We start from the raw sequence: 25916 nt of genomic DNA, 5'->3' as shown, positions 1-25916 counted from the left end.
AAAGAATAGAGACGACTGCACGGCAATGGGTCGGGGGCTGCTATTCCCCCTTTTAACCGTGGGAAAAAGAGCGGAGGGAGGCGGCGGCGGGCGGGGACGCGCAGCGCAGCGGGGCGGGCGCGGAGCGGCGGCGGCGGCGGCGGGCGCGGGCGCGGTACGCGGTGCGCGGAGCGCGAGCTCTCCCCTGCGACCGAAACGCGGAGCTCGCTGCTCGCTCGCCGCTTTGCCGGGGACCGAGGCGGCAGCGGCGCTGCGGCGGGGGAGGGGGGGGGGGCACAGTCCCGCGGTTATGTGTTTTAAAGCCTGTATAACGAGGGCACATATCCCCCCCCCCCAAAAAAAAAACCCACCCCCCCCCGCCCCGAGTCCCACGCAGGCGGCGAGCAAGCAGCACACCCGCAGCGCCGACTTTTTACAAGAAGGTGGAAGCAGCAAGTCGAAGTAAAGCCTTAGAAATTAGAGGGAGGGTTGTGATAGGTTGTTATCTACACTGGGAGGCGTTTGCACTTTTTTACTATTGGGTATGTAAATTGTTTTTAATACGATCTGCCTTTTTTTTTTTTTTTTTAAGGGAGAAAACAAACCAGACTCCCTTTACCTTAATAGTCTGAGGGGGGTTTTATAGCTTTCATTCATTCAAGGAAATGTTTTAGGCTTTAGACTACCGGAGACTTAGCAAAAAAAAAAAAAAAAAAAACACCCAAAAAACTTTGGCACCAGATTTTTTTTTTTTCAAACAAGATTTTTCATGCCTCCTCTTTTTTTAACAAACAAGCAAAAAAAGTGTTAATGGAAAAAACCCGGAGAGAAGTAGAGATCGGAGACAATCTCTTGCTCCCCCCCCTCCCCTGTCCCCGTCCCCCTCCCCGTGGGTGAGATCGACTTAAAGCAAAGTTGCTGCTCCTGTGGGGGATGCACATTGTTTTATTTATTTTGAAGGCTGCAGAAGTATGAGGACTGAAGCACCACGTGCTGCTGACTCTCATCAGCATAATGATCGCCTTAGCCAGAGAGTCCTGTATATATAAACCACAAAAACCTAATCATTAGAAATCCCAGCCTCCAAAAACCACATTCAGGACAAAAAAACTGTGGCTTTTTTTTCGGCTCCTTCATCTTCCCCGACCTCAACTTCTCGGGACCCAAAAGAAGTTTGTTATTTTTTTTTACCCGATTTTCAGAAAGAAAAATAACTCAAACAAACCGACATTTTAATGATTTTTTTGCTGCTGCTGTTCATCAAGGGCGGAAAAAAGAAAGATTTTTGTTAGCCTATTCAACTCAACGGACTTGGATTCAGCAGCGACTTAATTAACAAGACCGGACTGCGCCGAGGCTGCCTTTTCCCAGAATTTACTTGGGCGTATTTTATAAATCAGCCTAAAAGGGTTACCCCCCCCCCCAGCTATCCTCCCCGCTTTTTTTTTTTTTTTTTTTTTTTTGCCCCCTTGGAAATCCGAACTTGTCTTAAATCCCGATCCTCCCCAAGGAACCGGCTTAAAGGCGCTCTTTTAACTATTCGCGGGGTGCCCAGCCGCTTGCTCTCCGCGCCGAAGCAACTCCGGCAGCGACTTCGCCGCGCCGCTTCCCGCAGCGCCTTGCCGAGCGCCGGCTCCGCGCTGCTCCGCGCACCCGGGCGGCTCCCCGCCACCTCCGCCCCGTCCCGCCGGGGCTTCGGGGGGTCGCACCTTTCCTCCCGTTCATTTCGGCTTGGGGCGCACGGAGGAGGAAGACTTCTTGGGAGGAAACCGAGACGTTTCCCTTTGCACCCCCCTCGCCCGGCTCGAAAGTTACGCTCCTCCGCCGGCGGCCGCGCACGGCAGCAGCCCAGGAAGCTGAAGCAGCCGCGGGTTGACTTCTCCCGAGACAACTTGTGAAAACGCGACAAGAGGACGGGGAGGGAGGGCGAGAGAGAGAGAGAAAGAAAAAAGAAAGAAAGAAACTCAAGCACTCGAGGGAAGAAGCGGTGGCTAGAAGGAGGGAAAAGAGCAGAGAGACTGTGCGCGAAGGGAGGAAGGAAGGAGGAGGAGAAGCGGCGCTCCGCAGCTGTGCGCAAGCCGGCACCATGCAGTCTCCAGCGGGGCTTTGCTGAGAGGGGCCGCCCGGCACCGCCGCGTCCCGCCGCGCCCGGCTGCAGCGCCCCCCGCCCCGGCCAGCGCGCTTAAAAAAAAAGAAAGAAAGAAAGAAAAAACAACCAAACAGACTGATTTTTTTTTTTGGCCTCGTGCATTTAATCCGCTGCTGCATTTTTTTTTTGCCTATTTTACTTTTTTTTTTTTTTTTTTGCCCCTACTCCTCAGCCCTCCACTTTTTCATTCACCCCTTTTTGGGGCTTTTTTTTTTTTTTACTCTATTATTATTATTACAACCCCCACCCCCCCCCACTACACGCCTCCTCGAGCGATCCCCCCGCCGCTCCCCCCCCCCGCCCCCCAATTCGCTAACTTGTGGCTGTTGTGATGCGTATTCCCGTAGATCCCAGCACCAGCCGGAGGTTCAGCCCCCCCTCCAGCAGCCTGCAGCCCGGCAAGATGAGCGAGGTCAGCCCGGTGGTAGTCGCCCAGCAGCAGCAGCAGCAGCAACAGCAGCAGCAGCAGGAGGCGGCGGCCGCCGTGCCCCGGCTGCGCCCCCACGACAACCGCACCATGGTGGAGATCATCGCTGACCACCCGGCCGAGCTGGTCCGCACCGACAGCCCCAACTTCCTGTGCTCCGTGCTGCCCTCGCACTGGCGCTGCAACAAGACCCTCCCGGTGGCCTTCAAGGTGAGCGAGCGGCCCCCCCCGCCTGCCTGCCCCCGCGCCGCCGCCGCCGCCGCCGCTGCCGCCCCGGCCTCCAAAGTCCCCTGTGCCCCCCGGCCTGCAGCGGCTCCTCTGCCCCCCCGGCCTGCAAAGTCTCCTGTGCCCCCCCCCGGCCTGCAATGACTGCCGTACCCCTCCCGCCCTGCAAAGTCCCCTGTGCCCCTCCCGCCCTGCAAAGTCTCCTGTGCCCCCCCCCGGCCTGCAATGATTGCTGTGCCCCCCCCGTCCTGCAATGACTGCTGTACCCCTCCCGCCCTGCAAAGTCTCCTCTGCCTCCCTCCCGTCCTGCAAAGTCCCCTGTGTCCCCCGTCCTGCAGTGGCTCCTGTGCCCCCCGTCCTGCAATGATTGCTGTACCCCCCCCGCAAAGTCTTCTCTGCCTCCCCCCCCGCCGTCCTGCAATGCCTGCTGTGCCCCCCGTCCTGCAATGCCTGCTCTGCTCCCCTTGCAATGCCTGCTTCGCCCCCTCCCGTCCAGCAATGGCTCTTGTGCCCCCTCCTGCAATGCCTGCTTGCCTCCCCCGTCCTGCAAAGTCTCCTGTGACCCCCCTCCATCCTGCAATGCTCCTTGTGCCCCCCCTTGCAATGCCTGCTGTGACCCCCCCGTCCTGCAGAGCCTCCTGTGACCCCCCCGTCCTGCAAAGCCTCTTGTGCCCACCCCGTCCTGCAAAGCCTCCTGTGCCCCCCCTTGCAATGCCTTTGTGACCCCCGTCGTGCAATGCTTCTGTGTGCCCCCCCCGCAATGCCTTCGTGCCCCCCCGTTGCAATGCCTCTGCGCCCCCCCTGCAATGCCTCCCGTGCCCCCCCGTGCCCCCCATGCCCCCTTGCAACGCCTGCCGCGCCGGGGAGCGATCCCGTTATTTGCACCCCCGCCGGGCAGCGCCGGCATTGCCCCCCCCCCCCGCCCGGGCGCGCCGCGCACCTCCCGCGCAACACCGCTGCCCTGCGCGCCCGCGGGGACCCGCGCAGCGCCGCCGCGCCGCCGCGCACCTTCCCCTGGGCGCTGCGCGGGGGGGGGGAGGGGGCTTTAAAACAAAACAAAACAAAAAACAAAAGCCCCAAATCCTTCTCCCCCGGCAGAAGGACCCATTCGCCCCTCTCCGACCCGCAGGGGCGCAAAGCGGGTGCCCCCCCCTCGCCCCGGGGGTGCAGGGGGCCCGGGCTGAGCCCAGGCAGGGGCCGGGCCCCTCGCTTCTCCTGCCGGGCGAAATAGGAAGCGGCTGGGCAGAAGGCTCACTAAAAAACCATATATATATATATATATATATATATATATATATATATATATATATATATGCATATATATAAAAAAGCATGTTATTATTATTATTATTTATATATATGCATATATTTTATATATATATATATATATATAAATAATATGAAAAGCTTGCTTTTGAGCAAGGCCTGTGCTCCGTGGCGCTGCTGGGCAAGGCCCCCCGGGTTTCCCGCACGGCCTAGGGCAGGCGAGGGCGGTCGCGGCCCCCGCGCACCTGCCCACCGGGCACCCAAGGGCGCTGCCCCCGGCACCCTGGCGCGGGCCACCCCGGCGCGGGCGAGCTTGCCTTCGCCGAGCGCTTCCCCGGCTGCTCGCCCCGCTGCCTAATCCCCGGGCTGTTTGGGGGAGAAGGGGTAAAAGCGGTTCGATAAACCCACTTGGAGTGACTGGCGCTGATGGCGGCTTTGCTTTTAATAAGCAAGAGCGATGCGGCTGATGGCGGGCCGCGCGCCGGGGCCCGCTGCTGCTGCTCGCCGGGCGCGGGCGAAGCCGAGCGGGCGGGAAAGCGGGGCGCCTCGGGCTTTGCGCCGCGGCGGAGGCCGCGCGGGCCCCGGCGACGGCTGGCGTGGGTGGCTGAGCGAGCGCGACTCGCAGGGGCTTCGGGGGAAGGAGGAGGAGCTGTCGGCGAATCGCGATTACAGTTTAATTCGGCGTTAGATCGAGTCGGCCTTGTAGTTACTCATTAGAGGAGTGAAGCGAGGGCTCTCACGTTGCCGCGCTCGCATTTCTGTTTCCATCTGAGGAGCCCCAGCCCTCTGCTGCGAACTTGCAGCGGTTCACCAGGCCCCAGTCACAGTTCATTAGAATAAGGGAAAGATCTAAACTAAGTATTAACGTGCTGAGAGTATTATTACAACTAAGAATACTGTATGTGTGATAAAAGGGCAGAATAAGGATTAGAGCATTTCCCAATCTGTTTATGTTCATCTACATTTATACATATGTATGTATATACTCTACCTAAAGTAGATAATGTTATTCAGTGCTGGGATTTACTGGGATATTCTGGGACATACTGGGATTCTGAGTGATAAGGGTCATATGTTTGATTGCTGACAGAGAGGTATAGATATGATATATCTATAGAGGTATAGATACTGATGCATCAGGAATATTGAGCTGTCCATATTGCCCCTGGGGTTTACAGCACCCTTCAGCTATGGGCGCATCTCTGTTTCCACGTGCAGAAAACACAATATTGCATTTTTTTTTCTCTTATAAATATGTCATATATATAGCCCTTATTTCCTGCTGAATGAATCTGATGCTCAGTTGAAATAACTTGGACCCATTATAGAAAAGTATTTTTGAAATTTAACTTCTGTGCGGCTGCCCGGTACTTTTAGACCAAAGAAGCTGCATATAGCATACAATGAAACACTTCACTGTGATATAACAAAGTGGGAATTATCTTTGAAAAAGAAAAAAAGACAGATTTGGGCCATAGAAATCTGGGTTAAACAGTAACTTGAAAGTAAAATAGCTCACAGACAACACACTTTCTGAAGTTTTATTGGCAATAAATAATAAGTTGATGATAATGTTTTGAGTGGTGTGTTAAGTATGTCATAATTCTCTTGCAGAGATCTCCAGTTAAAAAGTACTCCGAGTATAGCACTGTTTTAATTTAAAAAAACAGATATAAATCATATGCAGGAAAGGAAGTATGTTGTAAACAGTGCTGGTTTTGATTATAATTTTTTAAAATAATGTTGGATGAGTATTGCATTTGAATTTTGAGCATTTATATTTACACGTGCTGGGGACAGAGTTCGTGTTGAGTGTACTAACTAATAAGTTTGTTAATGCAAACTCTTTTTGTGGTGAAGGATATTAACAATGTGCCTATTAATATAGCTCTAGCCATCTAATCATATTCAAGCATAAAAGGATATTGTGAACCAGGGTCCGAATCATATTCACTTATTACTGTTTCTTAGTAGCCAGCGGTACTTTATTTGAGAGCAGTAGTCAGAATTTGGCCCTCTGTTTATGTCTCACTCTGGGAGATTTTACTGAAAGTCATAAAGACCCAAGCTGCAATGTTAGCTGTTACGAACGTTTCTGTATGTTATTTTGCATGATGTTGATAGTAGCCAAGAGCCTTAGTGGATGTAAAGGCAGGGGAAAAAAAATTGGAGTGAAGTAGAAAATCTCTCCCCAGTAGCACCACAGTAGTTAAGGGTCTGTCAGCATTTCCACTCCAAACCCCAGTTTTCAGAGTTTATAACTCAGCTGTTTTAAATAGCTTCAAGCTGAAACCTGGTGTATAAATTGTCAGCCCAGATGTATATTTTTAAACAAAAAGTAGTGCAAATCAGTTATTCTGTTTTAAGTTATAGAACATTAAAATATTTTTAATAGTATCAGATGCTCTTTTGGCAATCTCTGGAAAAGACATTCTCCATACAGAATATTTTGCATTCAGGGAGCTGTTTGAATTCAGTATTTTGCAAAAAAAGTTATTGAAGTGATAGACATTAGTGTTTGAGAGGAGCTATTTAGCAAGTACACTAGCTTTTTTTTTGAAACAATCATTTTACTGTGCAGGAAGCCTTAATACTTGGCATTATTATATAGCATTTTTTGCTTCTTAGTTTATAACTTCTGTCTTTAGGGTACATGCTTTGGCCATTTCAAATCCCCCTGGACTGAAACTGGGCAAACAGGTTGCTTGTCCAGATGAGAATTGTGTGATAGAAAAAATATAGTGTTATTTCCAACTTGTCAGAATTTGTTTTGTTTTTGTCTTCATTTGACTTCATGTGCCTTTCTGCTGAGCTTTAGTCAAAAAAGGGCAAAGGTTAATTTTAATAATCAAACTGTGTAGGGAGTTTTATGTGGAAAATAAATATTTTTAAGTGGTAGAGGTATTTGTATTTAAAGAATAGCTAAGAAACTTGCCCTCTGGCTACTTTTAATCTTTAAAATTTTACTTAGTCCCTACTCTTTTTACAGTGCACTTGTAATCCGCTTTCTAAGAAAATGTAAATAGTTTTCAGTTGATACGTGGCATAAAACTGCCAAATCAGGTTTATGCGAAGAGGCTTTCAGTAGATGAAGCTACTTTCCGAAGTTCTCAGAATACCCCACTTTTCCCTAGGTTTCAAACTTCTTTTGCAAAGGTTTTCTTGAAGTGGTGCATATGTGTACATCAGTCTTCTGATGTGTGGTGGCAAAAAAGGATAAAAGTATCATAAGTATTTTGCTCCCATTGCACAGCAAAGGAGCTTTTATGTCACAAGACTTTCTTCTACTGGACAAAGTCTTGCATTTTCACTCCTGATTTCAGTTTGACTTTTTCTTCAGTCTCAGTAATATTGTATCACACTGCGGGAAAATAGTGCATTTTAGTACTGCTGTAGTTCTTGATGAGACGCAGGTGACACAGGGACTCTAGAAGTGGCACGTGCTGGTTTATGCTGATGTTCAGGTCGCCAAATCCAAGTGACATTGTCAGCTGAGAAAGCTGAAAGAGGAGGAATAAAACCCATGAAAAGTAAAGGCATCAAGAGCTGAGGACGGAAGGGCCTGTTAGGAAGTTTTCCCCGTACTGAGCCGGCGCTGCCGTGCCCCGGTGTCGCCAGCTCCCCGTGTCGGTGGCCGAATGGATGGGGACCACGGTGTGACCCGTGCCACCTCCCTGCTCCTGGAGGCGCGAGGGGGGGAGCTGGGGCTGCCCTAACCTCCCTCCCTCTCCCGAGGCCCCTGGCAGACGTGTGCTTCCTCCTTTGCTCAGAGTCTCTTTGCACTTCAGGAGCTGATAGGATTTTTGTTTCTTGAGATACACCAAGAATAGGTTGCAACTGCCCTGGATGCTACGGGGCATCATGAGCCTGTGCAGAGCTATCAGAGCACGCAGCAAAACCCAGAAGGGAGTGTTTTATAAGCAGTCTAAAGCCCCATGCTTTAGAGTTTAAGCCAATATCCATTTATTAAGGGTTAGAGTCAGCTCCTGTGTTCAGCAGATATTACCTGTTTGCCTGTGGTGGTTCTTCACACCTCCCTTTGAAGCCTTTGGACCTGGTTGCTGTCAGACCCAAGATCCTGACCTAGCTGGACCTCAGATGTTATCCTCAAAGGCGCTTCTTGTGTTTTTCTGTTCAGAGACATTAAAATCACTTTAAAGTAAAATCTTCCCATCATAGGCAGACCTCATAGCAGTCAGTGGCAGAACTCAGTTTTCAGTTTTGGGGGGGATTACCTGGTGTTTTACTGAAAAAACAGAAAAGCAGCAAGGCAGTCCATTTTACACCATGTTTCAGCTTCGCTTTATTCTTTCTTTTATATAAGCTGAGCTGTAATTTTCGGTAATATAATCTGTCATATTTTCAGATTTCATATACCTTTGTCATTACTTTTTACTGTTTTAAAGAAACGTTGTCCAATGCGCTGGGCCACGTAATGCTCTCCGTGCATAGTCAGAGCTGTTCGGTGTTTCCTCTTGATTAATATTACAGCGCGACCGGCAATTACTAGTTTCACATGCGCTGCATTGATGGGAAAGACCTTTCAAGCAGAGCTCATGACAGCAAATGTAATACATATTCCAGGAGAGAGAATAAATTACTTTAAATAGTGTGAAAAGTCTTATCCGACCGTGTAGACCAGTAGAAGCTGCAAGGGGGACAGATCCGGTGTCTCAGGTTGTGGGGGGTTGGGTGGTTTTTTTTTTCAGTTTAGAGCTCTGCCCTGGAAAACGAGTGAATCTCGAGCTGTTACAGATCGATAGCCAGCATCAGGATTAGCAAAGTGGGCAAAAGGAAACTGTTTTCTCGATGCTGCAGTGGAAATTTTTATCCCCTGTGCGAGGAAGCTTGTATATATTCTCCTCCTAATAACCTAGTATTCCTGTTTAACTCCGTTTTTAAAACGTTGCAGCGCAGTAATGCTGTAGGTCCCCCCAGGGTTTTCAGGCTGGCCGATAACCGTGCTTTTGGGGCGTTTTTCTGGTCGCGAGTTGGAGCACCGCACGGCCGCTGGGGCATAGAAGCGCGACCGCCAAGGCAGGTGAAGTGCGAGGAGAAATATTTTCTTATGCTCCTGCTCGCCCGTCGCTGCAGTTGGAGCCTTTGCGTTACGTGGCGTTGCCCACGGTCGGATCGCAACCCGCGCCGGGGGCGGCCGCCGCTTCACCTTCCCGTTTTCCCAGGTGGTGGCCCTGGGAGAGGTGCCCGACGGGACGGTGGTCACCGTGATGGCCGGCAACGACGAGAACTACTCGGCGGAGCTGCGCAACGCCTCCGCCGTCATGAAGAACCAGGTGGCCCGATTCAACGACCTGCGGTTCGTGGGCAGGAGCGGCAGAGGTAGGGCATCGCGCGGCGCCTGCTCCCGGCCCGCGTCCCCGCGGCGCGGGGGGATCGCTGCCGACCGGGCGTTCGGGCCAGCGCGCCCTTTCCTCGCAAACCTCCGCACGGGCGCGCGGACGCAGGCGCTCCGCGTCGCGCCTCGCCAGGCGGCGGGTTTCGGGCCGCGGTGGCAGGAGAGGACCGGTTCCCCTTGGCCGCGGAGCTGCCCCGACGCGGCGGCAGGAGAGCCGTGGTTAGGGCTTTGCCTGTCCCCCGCGCTGCGGGGCCTCTCTTCGTTAAGGGCGTCCGTCAGGAGCCGCTGGCGCAGAGCTTTCCAGCGACTTCCCCACCCTGGGTCGTCAAACTGCATGTGACCTGCAAAATTAGCCCTTTTCTTTTTGGTAACCTGGCCAACTTTTTATGACTTGATGGCGAGCTTTGCCTTGAATGAAACTTAACCTTTGCTTCGAATGACCGAGAGGGTAACTCTCCACTTGCTCCAAGGTTTAGAGGGCTGTAAGCGTCCTCCAGCTCTTTCACAGCTTCCTGTAGTCTGGAAGTGGTACTGCAAAAGCCTCTGTCATCCTTGCGAGGGTGAAAATACGGCCTTTCTAAGCATCTTGCTTTAAGATACGGAGTAATGACTAAAAGGATATCTTGAGGGAAGCTGCCACTTCAGTTTTTGCTCAAAGAGGTCCGTTAAATCAGCTGTCGATTCAGCCTAAATGTTTTTCCTTTATGTATTTGAAGTAATTTTTCATTTTTTTTTAAATAGCCCTCTATGGAGAAAAAAGAGAAACACTCAGGGCCGAGACATCAGCAATAAAGCCAATTTTACCATAATATTCTACAAAAAGCAATTGTAATTCATCTTAAGGAAAGAAAACGTATTTGTCCAAAAAAATTCAAGCCTGTGACAGATTCCTCGATAGTTTAAATCGAATGACGTGCTTTCCCAATTGCAAATGTTTCATAAAGGTGATCCCGTAAGTGTGGCTCCCAGTGACTATTTTTTTTTATTTTAAGGACGTGGCCAACAGTTCTCTTGATCTTTTTCCAATGTGGAAATTATTGGCAATAAAGAATACCTTGAAACAAAGCAAAACTATCGCAAAAGTAATACAATATAAATACGGGGTTCACTGCCCTTTCGGATAAGGTGTTAGTCCTCTTTTCCATTTGTCTTGCTTTTTTTTAAAAAGCTGTCAGCTTTGTGATTCTGCTGATGGATGAGGTTTGAGGGCTCCCTGGCTCCATCACTAGTATATCGGTATTTCAGTAGTGATGAAAAAGAACTGAAATGTGATGTACTACCTCTGATCTGTGAATCTCATTTGAAACGTATGATCTATACTTTTCATTGAAACAGAGGAAATGAAGTAAAGGGCCTAAAGAATCAGTAGATGCGGCTATAGATGCACACAAACACAAAACTTCTCAAATTTGGATCCAGTAATTTAATTTATATTTGTGTCTAGCGGACTTGGAATAGACTTTTTCTCTGATCAATCTGGGTAAAATCTATGGAAAAGCGATAGTGTACTTTTCAAACCCTCAACATATTTATTTAAGAGACTTCAAAGAAAAACAAAGGGTGTGCACTGTTTTACTATATTGGCTTTCTGAGTTTTGGCTAGTTTCCCAAATAGCAATTTTTATATTTAAAAAAAAAAAGGGAAGAAAAAAGACAGACTTAACTGCTTGCAGACTTTTCACGCATGGAAGATGAAGAAAGCTTCTTTTGATGAAGTGTAATTATGTCCAAACAGAGCTGACCCCCTCCCCCTATATTTCTTATGATCTTAACGGAAGAAAGTAGGGCTTTTCCTTTGAAGCAGCCGGGACTCGGTGGAGGATCTGAAATGCTGCATTCTGCTGCCAGAGGCAGGATGGAGAAATTGGTCCAGACTTGTCTTCCAGACTTAGAACAGAGAAGGGCGAGAGAGAGAGAGAGAAAAGGAGAAAGAGATATCATTAATGATAGATTTTTAAAACCCTGCTTAAAATAGCAGGAAAGAAAGCAGTAGTTGCAAACAGAAGTGAGAAAGCTACTTACATAGACAAATATCAGTAGATACACGTCTTCAAGTAGAACAGGAAAAATAAAGTAATAAAGAAATCATTTTTCGGTGGCGAGAAACTAATCCACACCTGTTCCTGGCTTTAGATTTACATCTTTCTAAACAGCTTGCTCTTTGATCTCTGTATCTCTAAATGTGATTGTGAAGTCTGAATCATCAGCTTACCACTTCACCTTCTCTCTCTCCCACGTTTTTTTTCTTTCTTCTCATGGCTCAATCGAGAGACTTGATTTTTCTACATATTAATGCTACCAGCCGACAGAAGCTGCACGTTTTTGTTTGTATAATTTTGCTCAAACACCTTGCTGGGTTCGCAAGAATAAGTAACCAGCGCTCTTTATGTGAATGCAGAAGTTGTTTGTATGTGGTTTTGAGGCAGTAGCTCACTTTTACAGCCTGATCCGCAGCCCAGAGAAGAAAGAATTCCTGTCTTCAATAAGCAGGGGATCATAACCGTAATTTTGTTGTGTCCTGATACTTTAATCACATTAGTACCTAACTGAAAAAATATGCAACACGCACAAGCTGCCGAGTCTCCTTTCAAGCTAATTTCTGGGTTTTGCCTTGTGCTTCAACATATGTCCATCTTGTCCTTTTCTGTGTCAGCTAGGCTCACATGTGTTAATAACAAAGAATGTATAGTTTAGACACACTAAAGCAATAGTGCCAGATGACTGCTTGGCCAGGAATTTAATAAAAGAGTACTAAAATTAGTCTTTAGGCTCTAAAAGTGGATAATCTAAATGACTAAGGGCCCAAAGGAAGGCGATAAAAAGTGCATTAAAGGATTTCGTAGCCACGGAAGGAGATCTGGGAAATCAGTTATATCTATCCACGGAAAGCAAAAGCACCATTGAAACATGCGACCTTAAGAATTTATTTTGATCCTAATCCTGTAATATGTAAATCATCTCTTGAAAGCTGGGGAACCAGAGTGTGCTGGCAGGGTTGCGCGGTGCCCTGCCGTAACGTGATGTGCTGTTTACGGCCCACGGTGGGGCTTCAGACATGTTACTTCGTTAAGTTAGATTATAAGCTAGGAACAAAAACTATTTCCCTTTCAAATGAGGTGCCTACCTGTGCCGCTTCGGCTGGCTGCGAGGTGATAGTTTAGACGTGCTCGCAGGCAAGGTCAAAACGTAGCTCTTTAATATTAAGGAGCACGTATCTTTTGGCCCCTGTATCCTGTTGAGGTGTATTTAGGGTGGAAGAGCTTGCAGCGTTTTTCCGTAGAGTGACTTTGCAGGGTGTTACAAAAAGTATATTTTGCCGGGTTGTTTTTTCAGTTGCAATAGGCTTTTAGACTCATTTGGCGTAGAAATAGAACGATAACGTCGGAAGGCCAAATTTTTCATTCAGAGGCACAGGGAACGTCCCTTAGCACCGCCGGCGGCTGCCAATAGCGCTCTACTCGTTCGATACAGGCCGCTGTGATCTGAATGGCAACGTCATGTAATTTGGGGGTCAGAATTTTTTTCCGCCTGATAAGCTGGCAAAAAGGAGGCCTTAAATCTGCACCTCATCCCTAGTGAGTTTATGTGTCTAGGCAATAGGCTCCTTTCCTGCTTGGCTGGCGAGAAAAGGCAGAAGGTCTGTTCAGACCTAGGCAAGCAGGTGGACGGGTCCCATCAATGATTTCATGGGTATACAGAAAGACTGGGCCTCCCACCTCCGCCTTACTCTTGGGGATGATTGTCCTTGCAAGATCTGCAAAATAATCCGTTTTCCAATGAGATATAGGGTTAAGCCTTCTTCAGCCAGGTGGCTTTGTTGGGTTTGGTGGCAGAATTTGGCCTCTTGAGAGTTTTACACCTTTGCTGGAGCCCTGACCTGCCCGCTCTAACCTGCGTCTCTTGGAAAGATGGGCACGGCTGGAGTGCAGCTACACCTGGAAAATCATTTTGCTCTAAATGACGGCTATATTTCATCAAAAAAAAGCATCCATGTCGCATGCTAATTCATGAAAAGCATAGCCAGGACAGTTTGAAGTTGCACTCCTGATAATAAACGATGCGTGTCTCAAGCAGGTTTGGGGGATATACGGCTTGGACTAGAAAGAAAGGCCAATTGCTAGATATGACAGCCAAAGCTCTGTTCTTTATTAGGCCTTATATATAAGCTGTTCTATATTAGGCTTGAAAAGACTGCGTTAAGTTTGTGCTGTTACGTATTGTTTAAGATTCGTGTCTTGATCGAATGCCTTCAGAGTTCAACGCAAGGCAAAACGCTAGCAGCAAAAATGCCATATACACACACACGCAGATGCAAAAAAAAAAGGAGTCTTGAGAGTCTGGTAAAGTAGCAGCTTAAAAGAGCAATAAGGCCTAAGATTGCTGACTGTTTTATTGAGTCACTGTTATACGCCCACCTTTTCCTGTCTTGAAACAGTTTTCAGTTTTGACTATCTGACATGACTAACCGTTGCATATCTAACAGATTACAACTGTCAGTGTGTCTCCAGAACAGAGGCCAGGGCCTTGTGAGAACGTGCTCTCAAATTCAGTCGGCCCCGTTTATTTATTTATTGGTAATGCTTTCATTCAGCTAAAGGCTCCGGATGATCTTGTGCAATGCGCGTGTGAAAAATAAAAATGCAGGTTTGTGCTAGAAGCAGCCACGCACCAAACGTGGGAAAGTTGAGGGGTTTCTTAGTGTTTAATAGATGGAATATATGTAAGGGAAGAAGAAGAAGAAGAAAAAAAAAGAACTGTTCCAGTAATGATGATATCATCGTGTTACCCCTGGCATGTTAAAGACAGGAGACACTAGTTCCCTGTTAAAATGACTCCCAGGAGGAGAATATTTTCTTTCCTCATCTTACTGTAGTCAAGTCAAATGAAATGATAAAATTGTGTGAAGTAAATAACATGTGGCCACATTCTGCTCTCTGTCGCACAGCTGCAAAACTGGAGTAAATTTTTAAATTGTCTGCTTTGCTTTGGATTTACACCACTTTCAATACAGAAAAGAATTTGGCTTGTCCTCAGCAGTGAATCACTTTTGTTCTGTCATTGTATGATGACCCATTATTAAATAAGGAACATTTAGATTGTCAACACATGGACATATTCTTGACACAGAGTAAAACTGAAGGGGAGGAAAACTCCTATGGTCAGTTATGGTTTTAATTTTCACGATTGTGGTAACGACAGGGAATAATTTTAAACGTCTCTGATTCTTTACTGAACATGCATGTGACTGTTTTCATGTTGTAATCACTCATTCCTTGTTGTTTTTTTCCCTTTGTAGGGAAGAGCTTTACTTTGACAATAACTGTCCTGACAAATCCCCCCCAAGTCGCTACATACCACAGAGCTATAAAGGTTACAGTGGATGGGCCAAGGGAGCCAAGAAGTGAGTATTATATTCTTATTTTTGCACTTACGTCTGCTTAATTTTGTTTAACATAGACCCATAAATGAAATATATATCTTTGTCAAACACTGGTCCTTGCTCAGCAAAATATGTAAGCGCGTGCTTAATTTGGAGTCTATTGGACCACACACATACTTGCATTAAACACACACTTAAGTGCTTGGCTGAATTTGGGCAATCATGAACCTGATTTTCATTCACATCAAGGTCTTGATACATTATCTGCCAGTGTAAATGAGAAGTAAACCAACTGTATTTATATATAATCTGATTTAGGGATAATACATACAATCCTGCAACATGTTGAAGTCCCTGAACTCCCATCAACTTCAAACTGAAGACATTTAGAACACAATAGGAGACTGATCTTGCAGGATCAGTCCTAGTGGAGAGAGAAAATACATAATATAGTGCCTTTTTGTTTGCCCTTAAATTCTTTTGCCATCAGATGATTAATGCACCTGGTTAATCTCATCATACCTGAAATTGGTTTTCAGCTATGGACTCATCACAGACCCCTGGGGGCCAAAGAAAGCCATAAAAGCAGTTTATCAAAAGCACGGTCTTTGTTTCTTACTTCTGCACAGAAAGTGCATTTTTTATTTAAACAATGTCCAGCAGATTTTCACTGAACTTGTTTAGCTCAGAGCAGAGCACTTTCCTAACTTATCGAGAATCTATTTGCAGTGATTACTGGCCATATTTTTATGACAATCATGTTTTGTCATGCTCCAGCAGTTGTTAGGGATAACACTGACTTTTAGATACAGTCAAGTCTGGTTAATCCACCATAATTTATATGTCTGTCTTTCTGTCTAGCAGATTTAACTGGTAACCAGTCTCACATCATATGAGTATCACTGATGAGCCAGTTCTGGAGTTTTTTCTTTATCCAACTAGAACAACTATTTCTAAAATGATTGGATTAACCAGGTATAGCTGTATTTAAATTACATTGAGAGATTAAGAATTATTTGATGAATAACCACATTAAAAAGGTCCCTGTAATGGAAGCATCTCTAATAATTATTTTGCCTTTAATCTGCAAATACAAACAAGACCTTTAAGGAGCTTGCAGGGAGTTTTCAGGGAGACAGAATTCATGCAGTTTAGTGTTTCCAGTGCCAATACATGCTGCAGTGCCATCTCCTCCTCCTACACTGAGAGAAGGAAACTGAAGTGCCTTCTGTAAGAACTGTCCAGGCTGTTGAGTTTCACCTTGAATAACAAATAAGAAAAAACCCGTGGCTATAGATAAATTTCATTCCACAGATACTTGTGTCACTGCCTGTTCACATCTGAGGTGTCCTTCTGTCACAGCTAGGGGATTTTTGTTCTGTCCTCTCTCCCTAGCTGAATTAGTAGTACTCTTAACGCTCACCTGCAACCATTGCTCCATGTAGCTTACTTGGACAAACCGCATTCATGGAGTACACTCCATGCAATAAGTTATACATTTAGCCATTCAGTTCCTTTGGAGTCTGATTCTATGTGTCGAGGCATCCACAAACAGGGAAAGCTCCTAGCAGGGGAAGCGAGTGCCGTGAAAGAGCAAAGCAGTATGAAAATGATGCAGGAGAATAGCATGGACTGCTCTGTGTAATGCAGAAAAGGAACCTTCTTAGGTTGGGACTGAACCATTTCTATATTCAGTGGGTTAAAAGTGAGGCTATGTTAATATAACTTAGCAAGATTTCCAAGTTCTGCCTGAGTTTTTTAGTTTAGCCCCGAAAGACAGTCCTCTGTAGATGATGCCTGTCTGCTGTTCTCATTGATTTCAGCTGAAACTAGGAATACTCAGTAACTTAGAAAATCAGTTCTTATAGCTGAAATGGAGTTGTTGTGCCTTTCTTTTCTTTTATTTATTTTTTAAGAAGTCAGCCAGATGTAAGCATGAATGTCCACTTGAATTTTAAAATTTTGGCTGAATATTTGGTGATGTTCTACTCTAGGGTCTATTTGGTTCTGCAAGTTCTGTTTTTTCAGTCTGGAGCTTAGACAAAAGGTCATGATACCTCTAGTTGTTAAATCTGAATTCTTAGGGAAAGAGTAGCTCCAGAAGAAGTACTATAGACGTTTCACTGAAGTTCTGCTTTCTTCTAAAAGCCCTTGCATGCATGTGGATTTATTACTGTTTGGTAGTAATCATTCAATAAGTGCATCTGACATTTACATTGTATGAGGAAAACTAGGTGGTTGGGAGCAATAAGGAATTCAAGCCAACAAGTGGCTATGATAGCAAATGTGGTTTTCTTAATGAATTACGTATCAGCAAATAGTGCCCCTCTCTGCCAGTATTTCACTTAGACATCTCAGGCATGTTATCCTATTTTTCCTCTCTCTGGCAGCTCAACCAGAGCTGTCACATCACAAGCAACTTTTTTCTTAATATACACATCTGGCGTTGGCAGTTGGACCAACTTCATAAGAGCACATGATCATCATTCATTACAAGATTAAAAAGTACCCCATGGCATCATTGATGTTTTTTAACTTTGATCTTTTGCAGTTGTGATTCATCTTGGTTATAAAACTTCTCTTTAAAGGAACACAACCAATGACTTATTAGAACCTTCGTTCTAAGTAGCGTAAACATAAAATTATGCACATCTTTACAAAATGTCATTTACTTTGTTGCCAGCTTATCATTTTAAGACATGACATCATGCTTAAGATCGTGGATTTGTAAGGCTTGTTTATAGGCAAGGCACTTTGACCTTCTGTTGGCAAGTTGACTCGAGGAAACAAATGCCGTATGTTTTCCAGCAGCAGTAGGAGCTGCAGCAACACCATGACAGATATCAAAATCATTTAGAGCCTGACATTAGGAGTGCTGAATGCTCATGGCATGCAGTGACTCCAGGTGGTATTTTGGATGCTCAGCACTTCAGAAAGTCAGGTTCTTAAATGTAAGTGCCATTTATTTGTATTAAACCTATGCTTGTAGAAGCTTGCTGCCTTACCTCTCTGTTATTATTCTTATTTTAAAATATTTTAATAGAGACAGTGATGTCAGGTTGCTTTGTTAGGAAACTTGCCCATTTCTACATTAGAAAAGGTAAATATCTTCTTATGATTATTCCTTGGAAAAAAATGTGGTTGGTAATTATCTATTTCAGGCTAACTAGTTTACCGTTTAGGGACTTCTGCTGTGTTGCACCATCTTTGCGCTGGACTGGGAGAGCGCGTTGCATTCTGAGTGATGGAGTCTAGGGAGTGGGTTGTATAAGATCTTTGGGGATCATTGGGAAATCCTGCAGATATTTCTCTCTCCTCATGTCCCTTATAAAACCTCTGTTATATACACATCTTAGCCAACAGAGCTGCCTTCCAGCTGGGAGGGCTGAAAGACATTTTCCAGAGAGCTAAGTTATCATGAGGTCATAGCTGACCCACAGATATCACGATATCACTGTAAAGGAACTAACAGGGAAAAAAACCAAACCTTAACTAACCCTCCTTTAATGCTTTGCCTTACCTTGTTACAAAATAGAGAAACAGGGATTTGCCATTCCATAGTAGTATGTTTGCAATAGTGGAGATGTCCTCCTTCCTGGCTGCTTTGGGTTGAAACACAAGACAGTAGGGAAATCATGGGGAGGGAGGGAAGAGAAATATATATATTTTTATATTTTGCTTAGCGTCCAAAGACTTTGGTTCACCTCTGATTAAAAATAGTCTCCAAACTCACTGACCGCAATTTGGTATCTCAGCTTGAATGGAAAAGTAGTTCTAAGCTTTGAACTGAAACTGTTTTGGTGGGAAAAACCTGCTTGATTTCATTCAGCTCAAGCATTTCTATCTGCCTCCGTAGCTCGTAAGGTACACATGTGACGAAAGGTATGAGCAAACATTGCCCTTTTGTCTGTGCACGCCGCAAAAGACAGCAAAAGCGAGAGGTTCTCGTCAGTCTTTGTATTAACTGTTTGCCTGACTGGCTTATAAAACGCAGATAAGCGATTGAGATTTTTGAGATTCCGAGACTTCAAACCGTAACAGTTTTTAGGAAGTTCTCTCTCTCTTCTTTCAAAGGCTGAGGGTGGAGGGATAAGTCTGGAGCTAGTGGAATGTGCTTTTGAGTAGAGCAGCTTTAAATCTTGCAGATTTTTTTTTTTTTGCTTTTTGCTTTTTTGCTTTTTTTTTCTTCTCTCTCTTTTTTTTTTTTTTTTTTTTTTTTTTTTTGTTGACTGACTGTCAGGAGCTGGGCTGGTGGCCAAGCAGGAAATGACACATCGAGAGGCATTTGTGTTGTGCAATATTTTGTGGAACTGATGCAAGGATACATTGTCTGTTTACGCATTCCTTCACTAACAGCCTGCACGGCAGTAATTTTATTCAGGGACACATGGCATGCTACAGCAAGGAGCTAGATCCTTAACATCTCTTTATGCAGAATTATCACAGCAGTTAAAACATGCTGTGTGTCCCCAGTTTAGACTATTCCCTGGCTTGCCTTCAAAAACCACTATACCAGCCCCCTTCCTTCCCGAGAATATATTGATTTGAATGCGTTTTTTTTTCGCTGCGGTAAGTTTGTGCAGTGCAGAGAGATATACTCTGCAGAACAGGAGCAAATTTTACTGACAGGTTCTCCTTTATCATGTACTTTATACTATAAAAGTAGCTTAGCACTTTTTTCAAGTGATAAGTTGCAAAAACTGAACGTGGAAGTTTGCATCTGTATGCATTTTGGCACGGTCAAGAGATTTTAATTTAAATTGACGCTAAATACTTTGAGATAATATGAAAAAGTCCCGGGTTTTCATCCAAACCGAAGTTAGAAAATCTGTGACTTGTTCCTGGTGTCTTTCATGGTGACAAATCTCTGCTGAAATCAGCCAGGTTGTTCTGGGTTCCCACCAGTGTCACTGAGAACAGCGTAAGGCACAGCGGCACTTCGGTGGTGTGTAAGCTGCTGTAGCTGACTTTGTAAAGCTTAATGGTTTTTGTTATAATGCCACTTTTAAGAAAATGTGTGTTTGGCATGTGTGTGCTCTGGGATTTAGGTTCTTATACTATGATTAGCATTATCTTATTTGAGCCTGGCTTGTAGCGAATGCTCCAGCGCACGGGCAGGCTGGTTGTCGGAGGTGCGTGGTCCTGTGGTCAAGCTCCCAGGAAGGAGCCTTGCTGTTTCTGATTTCGGTGGTACGACACCAGGCCCTTATTACAGTGTAAAATGCAAAGCGTAGTTTCACTCATATCTTTTGCTGCTGGTTTTATTTTTGCAAATGTGTGCTTTCATAAAACCTTACTAAACTGGGGAGGGGAGAAGAGCTCCTGAGCATTTCCAGAGGCTGTAAGAAACTTTTGGGATAGCTGAGGTGTTCCTCGTGAAACTTGGCATGCGTTACATATACAGCAGTGGTTTAGATTTACATTTGAGATGGGTGTGTAACCCACAGAGCGAGACTCCTTAGAGTCATCTTGAACGTGATACGTGCCCTTGAAAGAAGATGACTGGGATGGTAGGGATGGTAGTTGCATCCCAAGGACCGGTCAGTTCTTGTTTTTCCACTAGAGAGGGGCTGTGAATGAAAACCCACACGCTCAGGAGTAGGCGAAGACAGTCAAAAATCATTTCTTTTCCTGTGATGATACCTTTTGTCTGCTGGTGGAGCACGTAGGGTAAGACGAAAGTGAAACCTACTGAGTTCCCTCGTGCCTTGCACTTTGTATGCTGCAGTTCTGACGTCTAAGTGATCCACACGACACTGGCCAGCTCTCCATAGGAGGACACTGCTGTCTAGTGACGGTAGCTGACCATGGATTAACTCTGCAGTCAGAGGAAAAATCCTTTAAAAGCTTCTGGAAAACAAGAGGGCAAGTCTGAATGTAAAACCATTCCCGTTCACTCACCAATGCAGCCCTGGTTTGTATTTGTCAACTGAAAACAGATTGTTTCCATTCTTTGGTAGAGGGAACACTGCTTCAAAACAGCCTCGTCCCAGCGTGTTTGGCATGTAGGATGACCACTGCGGTGTCTCTTGATATTGCAGTTATTGCTGTTTGTATTCAAAAGGCCTCTCCAAGCCGCAGAGGAAATCGTGGCCCTGTTGTGCTGCGTTTGTGCTGCAGTGCTGTATAGTACGAGGGCGTGCGGCCCTGAATTGCTCGCAGTGTCTATTGAAAATACAGGTGGGAAAAGGGATATAACTAAACACGTGAAGTCAATAGTGGACGCCGGTTCGTTCTGTATCTCCGTATGGCACAGGCGGTGAGGAAAGGAAAAGTGAAAGCCATTTTTATAAGTCTGCAGCACTACTCCACATAGGGACCTTGGAGGAAGATGGTATAAAAAGGCATTAAAGTAGCTTTTCTCAGACCACTTTGTTCCATACTTTCCTCCCAAGAGAATTTAAACATTTGGATCCCTTCACTTTCCAAATGCAGTTAGCTTGTTGCAGCATTACAAACGCTCCCAGTAGCAGCTTTTTTTCTCATGCTTCAATGTAGCACCTTACACCTTTCCCTCCACATTCAAAACTGGGGGGAGAAGTAGGAAACAGGGCAAGTGTGTTTGGCAGAGGCTGCGTCAGAGTAGCACACCTTATATTTATGTAGTTCTTCCTTCCTAGGAATCCCAAAGTACTTTATAAGCTTTATGTATAAAATCTATTTTTATTCTCTGTTGAAACTTTATTCTCCACTGAAACATGGTCATCCCAGAAGTGAAACACAGATGCTGATTTTACCAGACAAGGAATGCAGAAGAGGAAATGAAGAAGCATGTCATACTTAATTGAAAGTTCAGGGAAAGAAACTTGGTAATGATCTCATGCTGCAGGATGTTTGGGACGCCAGAAACCTTACTCTTATGAAGACAACTGGGTTCTTTAATGTGTATGTCTGCTCAGATCCACTATTACATATCTCATCTACACTAGATCAGTTTACTCAGCACAGTGCTCTCACTACGCTGAGAAGATAGTGTCTCTCTGTTGGCTGAGGGTGGCTTTCAGTGGCTTTCAGCTCTCTAAAAATTAGACATGCTGTCTAAAAATTAGACATCTAGGCTAGGTTTCCTCAGTAGTGAATGAAGAGACACAAGCACTGGCAGAGAATGATTCATCCCACCTATCTTAAATGCCTATCTCAGAAAGGAGTGAGTTGCCCTTTAGAGGTATCTGTCTCTTTCCATTGATTATAAATGGAGCCTAGATGACTAGCTTGGGCTAGACACCCTGTATTTGAGATGCCTGAAGTCAGAGGAGATGTATCACGATCCCAGGGCGTACATGTAGACAGCAGTCCCAGTGACTGCTATGAAATTCAGACATACCTGAGTTAGCTTCAAAGCAGGTGGCTCAGGTCGTGGTAGCAGTGCAGTCACAGCTGCCCAGAGCTCAACAGGGATTAACCGTTTGCCCAGCTTCTTGCGTGGGTGCTTTTTACTGAACTGTAAGCCGTCCGTGCTACATTTCTGACACTGTCAGGGTTTGTTTAAAGCTAACTTCGAAGTGTCTGTACAGTGCTACTCTCATAATGAGTGCATTAGAGACATATCTTTAAGAAATGATGCTATCTACTAAGGCATCATTACCACTTCTTGCAGGATTTAGTTAGTCAAGTACTGCTCAGTTCCTCCTTAGCCTGGCTTGTGTGAACTGCTGAGATTAAAATCCAGGGTTATGTAGCTGTAGGCATGGTATTAAATAAGATTCTTACTCTAACTAAAATACTGCAGCTGCATAACAAACAGTATAAAGGTGGTAATATACTTTATGGGTGTTACCTACAGATAACATTGGGGAACCCATTTAAAGATTTTCCTAGCACTGAGAAATACTTGGTAATGTTTCCAAAGAGTTCCTGCTTCATATCAGAATATATTACTTGTTCCTTCCTCATCCAAAGTTACATGCAGCCCACTCTCCTTTGGCTCTGAGATGCAACCTTTCCCACAGCACGATGCAAACCCTTTTACCTGATTATTGCCAGCATGAATGTTTTTTGCTTCCATCAGTCTTCAAACTCTGACATACATTTCATGAACTTTACTCCCACTGTATAATACCTTGCTTCTCTAGGAGTCCTACTAATTTCAATTCAGGATGCCAAATAGGTATTAACCAGGGTGCTTACAAGCATAGAGTCTGCTCCCTGCCTGTCTGTAATCCATATGAGTAATGCCAATTAGTTGTCTGCTTCCTTATATCTTCGTACACTTTCCCATCTTGGATTCCCACAATAGTAGACATGGTCTTAAGTGTCACGTGCGGTCAGAGGCACTTGCTGGTGTTTTGTTTCATTGTCCCTTAGAGCTCAGTAGGAAAATCATCACCTCCACAAACACCACAGAAGTGCGCTGTGGGGTTAAAGAAAGAGTCGGAAGACTCCAGTGGCTGCATTTGTAGTTTAATCTGCTAGAAACAGGGCTGTAGCTCACTGTATTTCAGAGTATTGCTTTACTCATCATGAGTCAGGAAGACAATTATATGCAGCATTTTCACATGGTTGCAGAATGCTCTTGGAAAGGAGTAGTTGCAGGCACTGTTGTAGTAGCAGGTATGTGTTTGCTTCCATATGGTAAACCCTAGACTAAATTTGCAAAAGAAGCCTGTTTTTTAACAGACTGTGAATCTTATGATACTTCAAAGGGATCAGAAATGCAGAGAATATCCACCAAAAAATGAATGGTATTTGTTCCAATTTGAAAATTCAGACCTGAATTTTTCAGCAGTGTAGAAGCTGGAAATGAATATAGACTTTAAGATATAACATGGAATCCTTATGCGGTACAAATCATTGCTTAGGAGTACAGAGGGTACTCTGCGTGGACTATATATATTTTTTTATTTGTACAAAATCAAGGAATAAAACCCACATTCTGATTCAGACTCTTAGGTAACAACATGCTGCAATTAATCCAGTCTATCTAAATTAATTTATCAAGTACTATAGGCATATGAAATGCAACAGTTTATCAAAGTTGATTCCAAGTTTCTAGAATACTAACTCAATTCGATTAAAAAGAATTTAATGTGTCATTCCTTAGGTCTTTTATTACCATAAACTTTGGATTTGTGGAATTTGCTTTTTACTTTCATACTGGACATTCTTCGGCTTTGATGATTTGGGCTATGGGTCCAGTCACAGTTTTGGTCTTTTCTGAGGTCTTTGAACAATTGCTTTGAAAACCAGCACTATCATAAACTTACCACTTCTGTGGGAAGAAGTGCTGAAAACAGAAGAGTGCTCAGTGACAGAGCTGCGAATGTAAATTATTCAGTGCTTTAGTTCATCAGCTAAGCAGTCAAAACAAAAATCTTCTTTTTAAGGGACATATGGGTAAAGTTTTCAGAGACGCGGGGTGGATTCACTCTCCTTGACTGTATTTGTCTAAAAGCTTGATATTGTGTCTCAGTCACCTTTGGGCCCTTTTGTGGTTAAAGAGAGAAATAACGCCCATATAGAAGATGATTGATCTTGCCCAAACGAGTTTGTTGTGCCCTGTGATTTGGGGTATCCGTGGACCCCTCCTCGTTAGACATAAGCAGTCAGTGCGTGAACCTTTCTGTCCTGCTCTTCCATGCCTGCTTGGCTGAAACCGTCTGGCAATCAGCGTGGAAATATTCGTCCTGGTTTAAAGCATCACCTCTAAGACGGCAGCTTTTACCAGTGATCCTCATCAGCTTCACTGCAAGGTCCGTTGAGGTTTAGCAGCTTTTATCTTTTGCTTCGGAAGGGTGAGCCCAGGCTGTGCTTATTGCTGCTCTGAAGAAGTCTCATGCAACACCAGCATTTATTGCCTGGGACATGACACACAGTTGTAAGCATCTCCGAGAATAAGGACTGCAGAATTAGAGCACATGAAGGGTACTCAGACCCCATATTTATATAGGGTTTGTGTTTTGCTCGTATGCTGGCGTACTGGTCCGTGTTATTAATTTCACTCTTCTTGATCTCTGCTATCCCTGAAAGACAGAGGCGGCAGCAAAAGAGAAACCTGACAGCAGTTGGCTTGTAAAATAGTCTGTGTTATAGGCAGGTATGAGAGAGTACTGGGAACTTGTGGCAACTCGGTGTAAAAGGGAATAAGCTATAGATTTAAGGTATCTAACAATTGGATACTTAAACATCAGGAAAATAATAGCATGTTGGCATGAAAGAGATAGACGTTACTGACTAAAAGGGCAGACGCCTCTAGCTCCAAGTCTTGCTGTATGTACATGCTCTAGACAAAAATTGCAGGAGGGAAAGTCCACGTTTGAGCGCTCAGAAGTTAGGAAATGCCAGGAGTGTGGTTGTCTGTGCGACTGTAATTCATGCCTCTCGTGCGTATGCATAATGAAACAGTCCTTCACTGTAGGAACACATGCTGATTTATCCAGAGGACAGCGGTGTCCTGCGGGATGGTGCATGCCCGCTTCCTGAACAGTTATTCCATACTCTTTTTTTTTTTTCCCGTGAATGAATATGTGGCGCCATGGCTTACTGACCGCCCGCGCTGTGCGTTTGCAGGACAGGTACACCGTTACCGGAGGCTTTCCCTGGCCGTAATGGCTTTTCCTTCGCAACACCACGGTGAAACAGGTGTTATCCCCATTGGACAAATGGGACACAGGGGCAGAGGGAATTAAGTTCAAAAGTATCTGTTAATTCTGGGCGCTCCGTTTGAGACACACGGGATCTTATTTTTCAAAGATCTTAACAGTATATAGCATTTTATATGTTCAAAGCACAGCTCTGAGGTTGAGTTAAGGGTTAACTCAGGGCTTCTGAAGAAGAAATCTGGGAGCCTCGTATCAGGCACTGAGATACATATTAACAAACACACAGCTGATACAATCTGTGAACACTTTGTTTTAAGCAGTTTAACTGTGATTACAAAAAAACCCGAAAGTGCGTGACAAAAGCAAAAAATCTGTGGGCCAGCAGTCGTGCACCCTTACCAAGCTGTGGAGCAAATCTTCAAAGCTCTTAGCTCCTAAAATCTAAGGAATTTCCACTCTGTGAAATTTTATTTTTTCAGAGGTCTATAATTTTACCAAATCTGGCTGGATTGCCATGGAGATGGCAACAGGCACACTGCTGGAAAAAGAAAGCCAACCTGCAGGGCCAAGTTTCAAGTCTCCATTCCAAAATACAG

The 25916-nt window shown here is 45.0% G+C and overlaps 1 protein-coding gene across 6 annotated transcripts in view; it reads left to right on the top strand.

Annotated features, from left to right (window-relative positions):
* Positions 1-2437: 2437 nt before the first annotated feature.
* RUNX2 (RUNX family transcription factor 2) overlaps positions 2438-25916 on the top strand; it is a 154081-nt gene continuing 130602 nt past the window's right edge. For all 6 annotated transcript variants that reach the window (XM_067294398.1, XM_067294397.1, XM_067294402.1 and 3 more), the window contains exons 1-3: positions 2438-2765; positions 9230-9386; positions 14699-14803. In XM_067294398.1, coding sequence (XP_067150499.1) covers positions 2460-2765; positions 9230-9386; positions 14699-14803 — 568 coding nt within the window. In that variant the 5' untranslated portion in view covers positions 2438-2459. The remainder of the gene's footprint in view (positions 2766-9229; positions 9387-14698; positions 14804-25916) is intronic.

The sequence above is a fragment of the Apteryx mantelli genome, chromosome 3 (assembly GCF_036417845.1).
Source record: "Apteryx mantelli isolate bAptMan1 chromosome 3, bAptMan1.hap1, whole genome shotgun sequence".
NCBI classification, from domain to species: domain Eukaryota; kingdom Metazoa; phylum Chordata; class Aves; order Apterygiformes; family Apterygidae; genus Apteryx; species Apteryx mantelli.
This window is presented reverse-complemented; position numbering and strand designations above follow the sequence as displayed.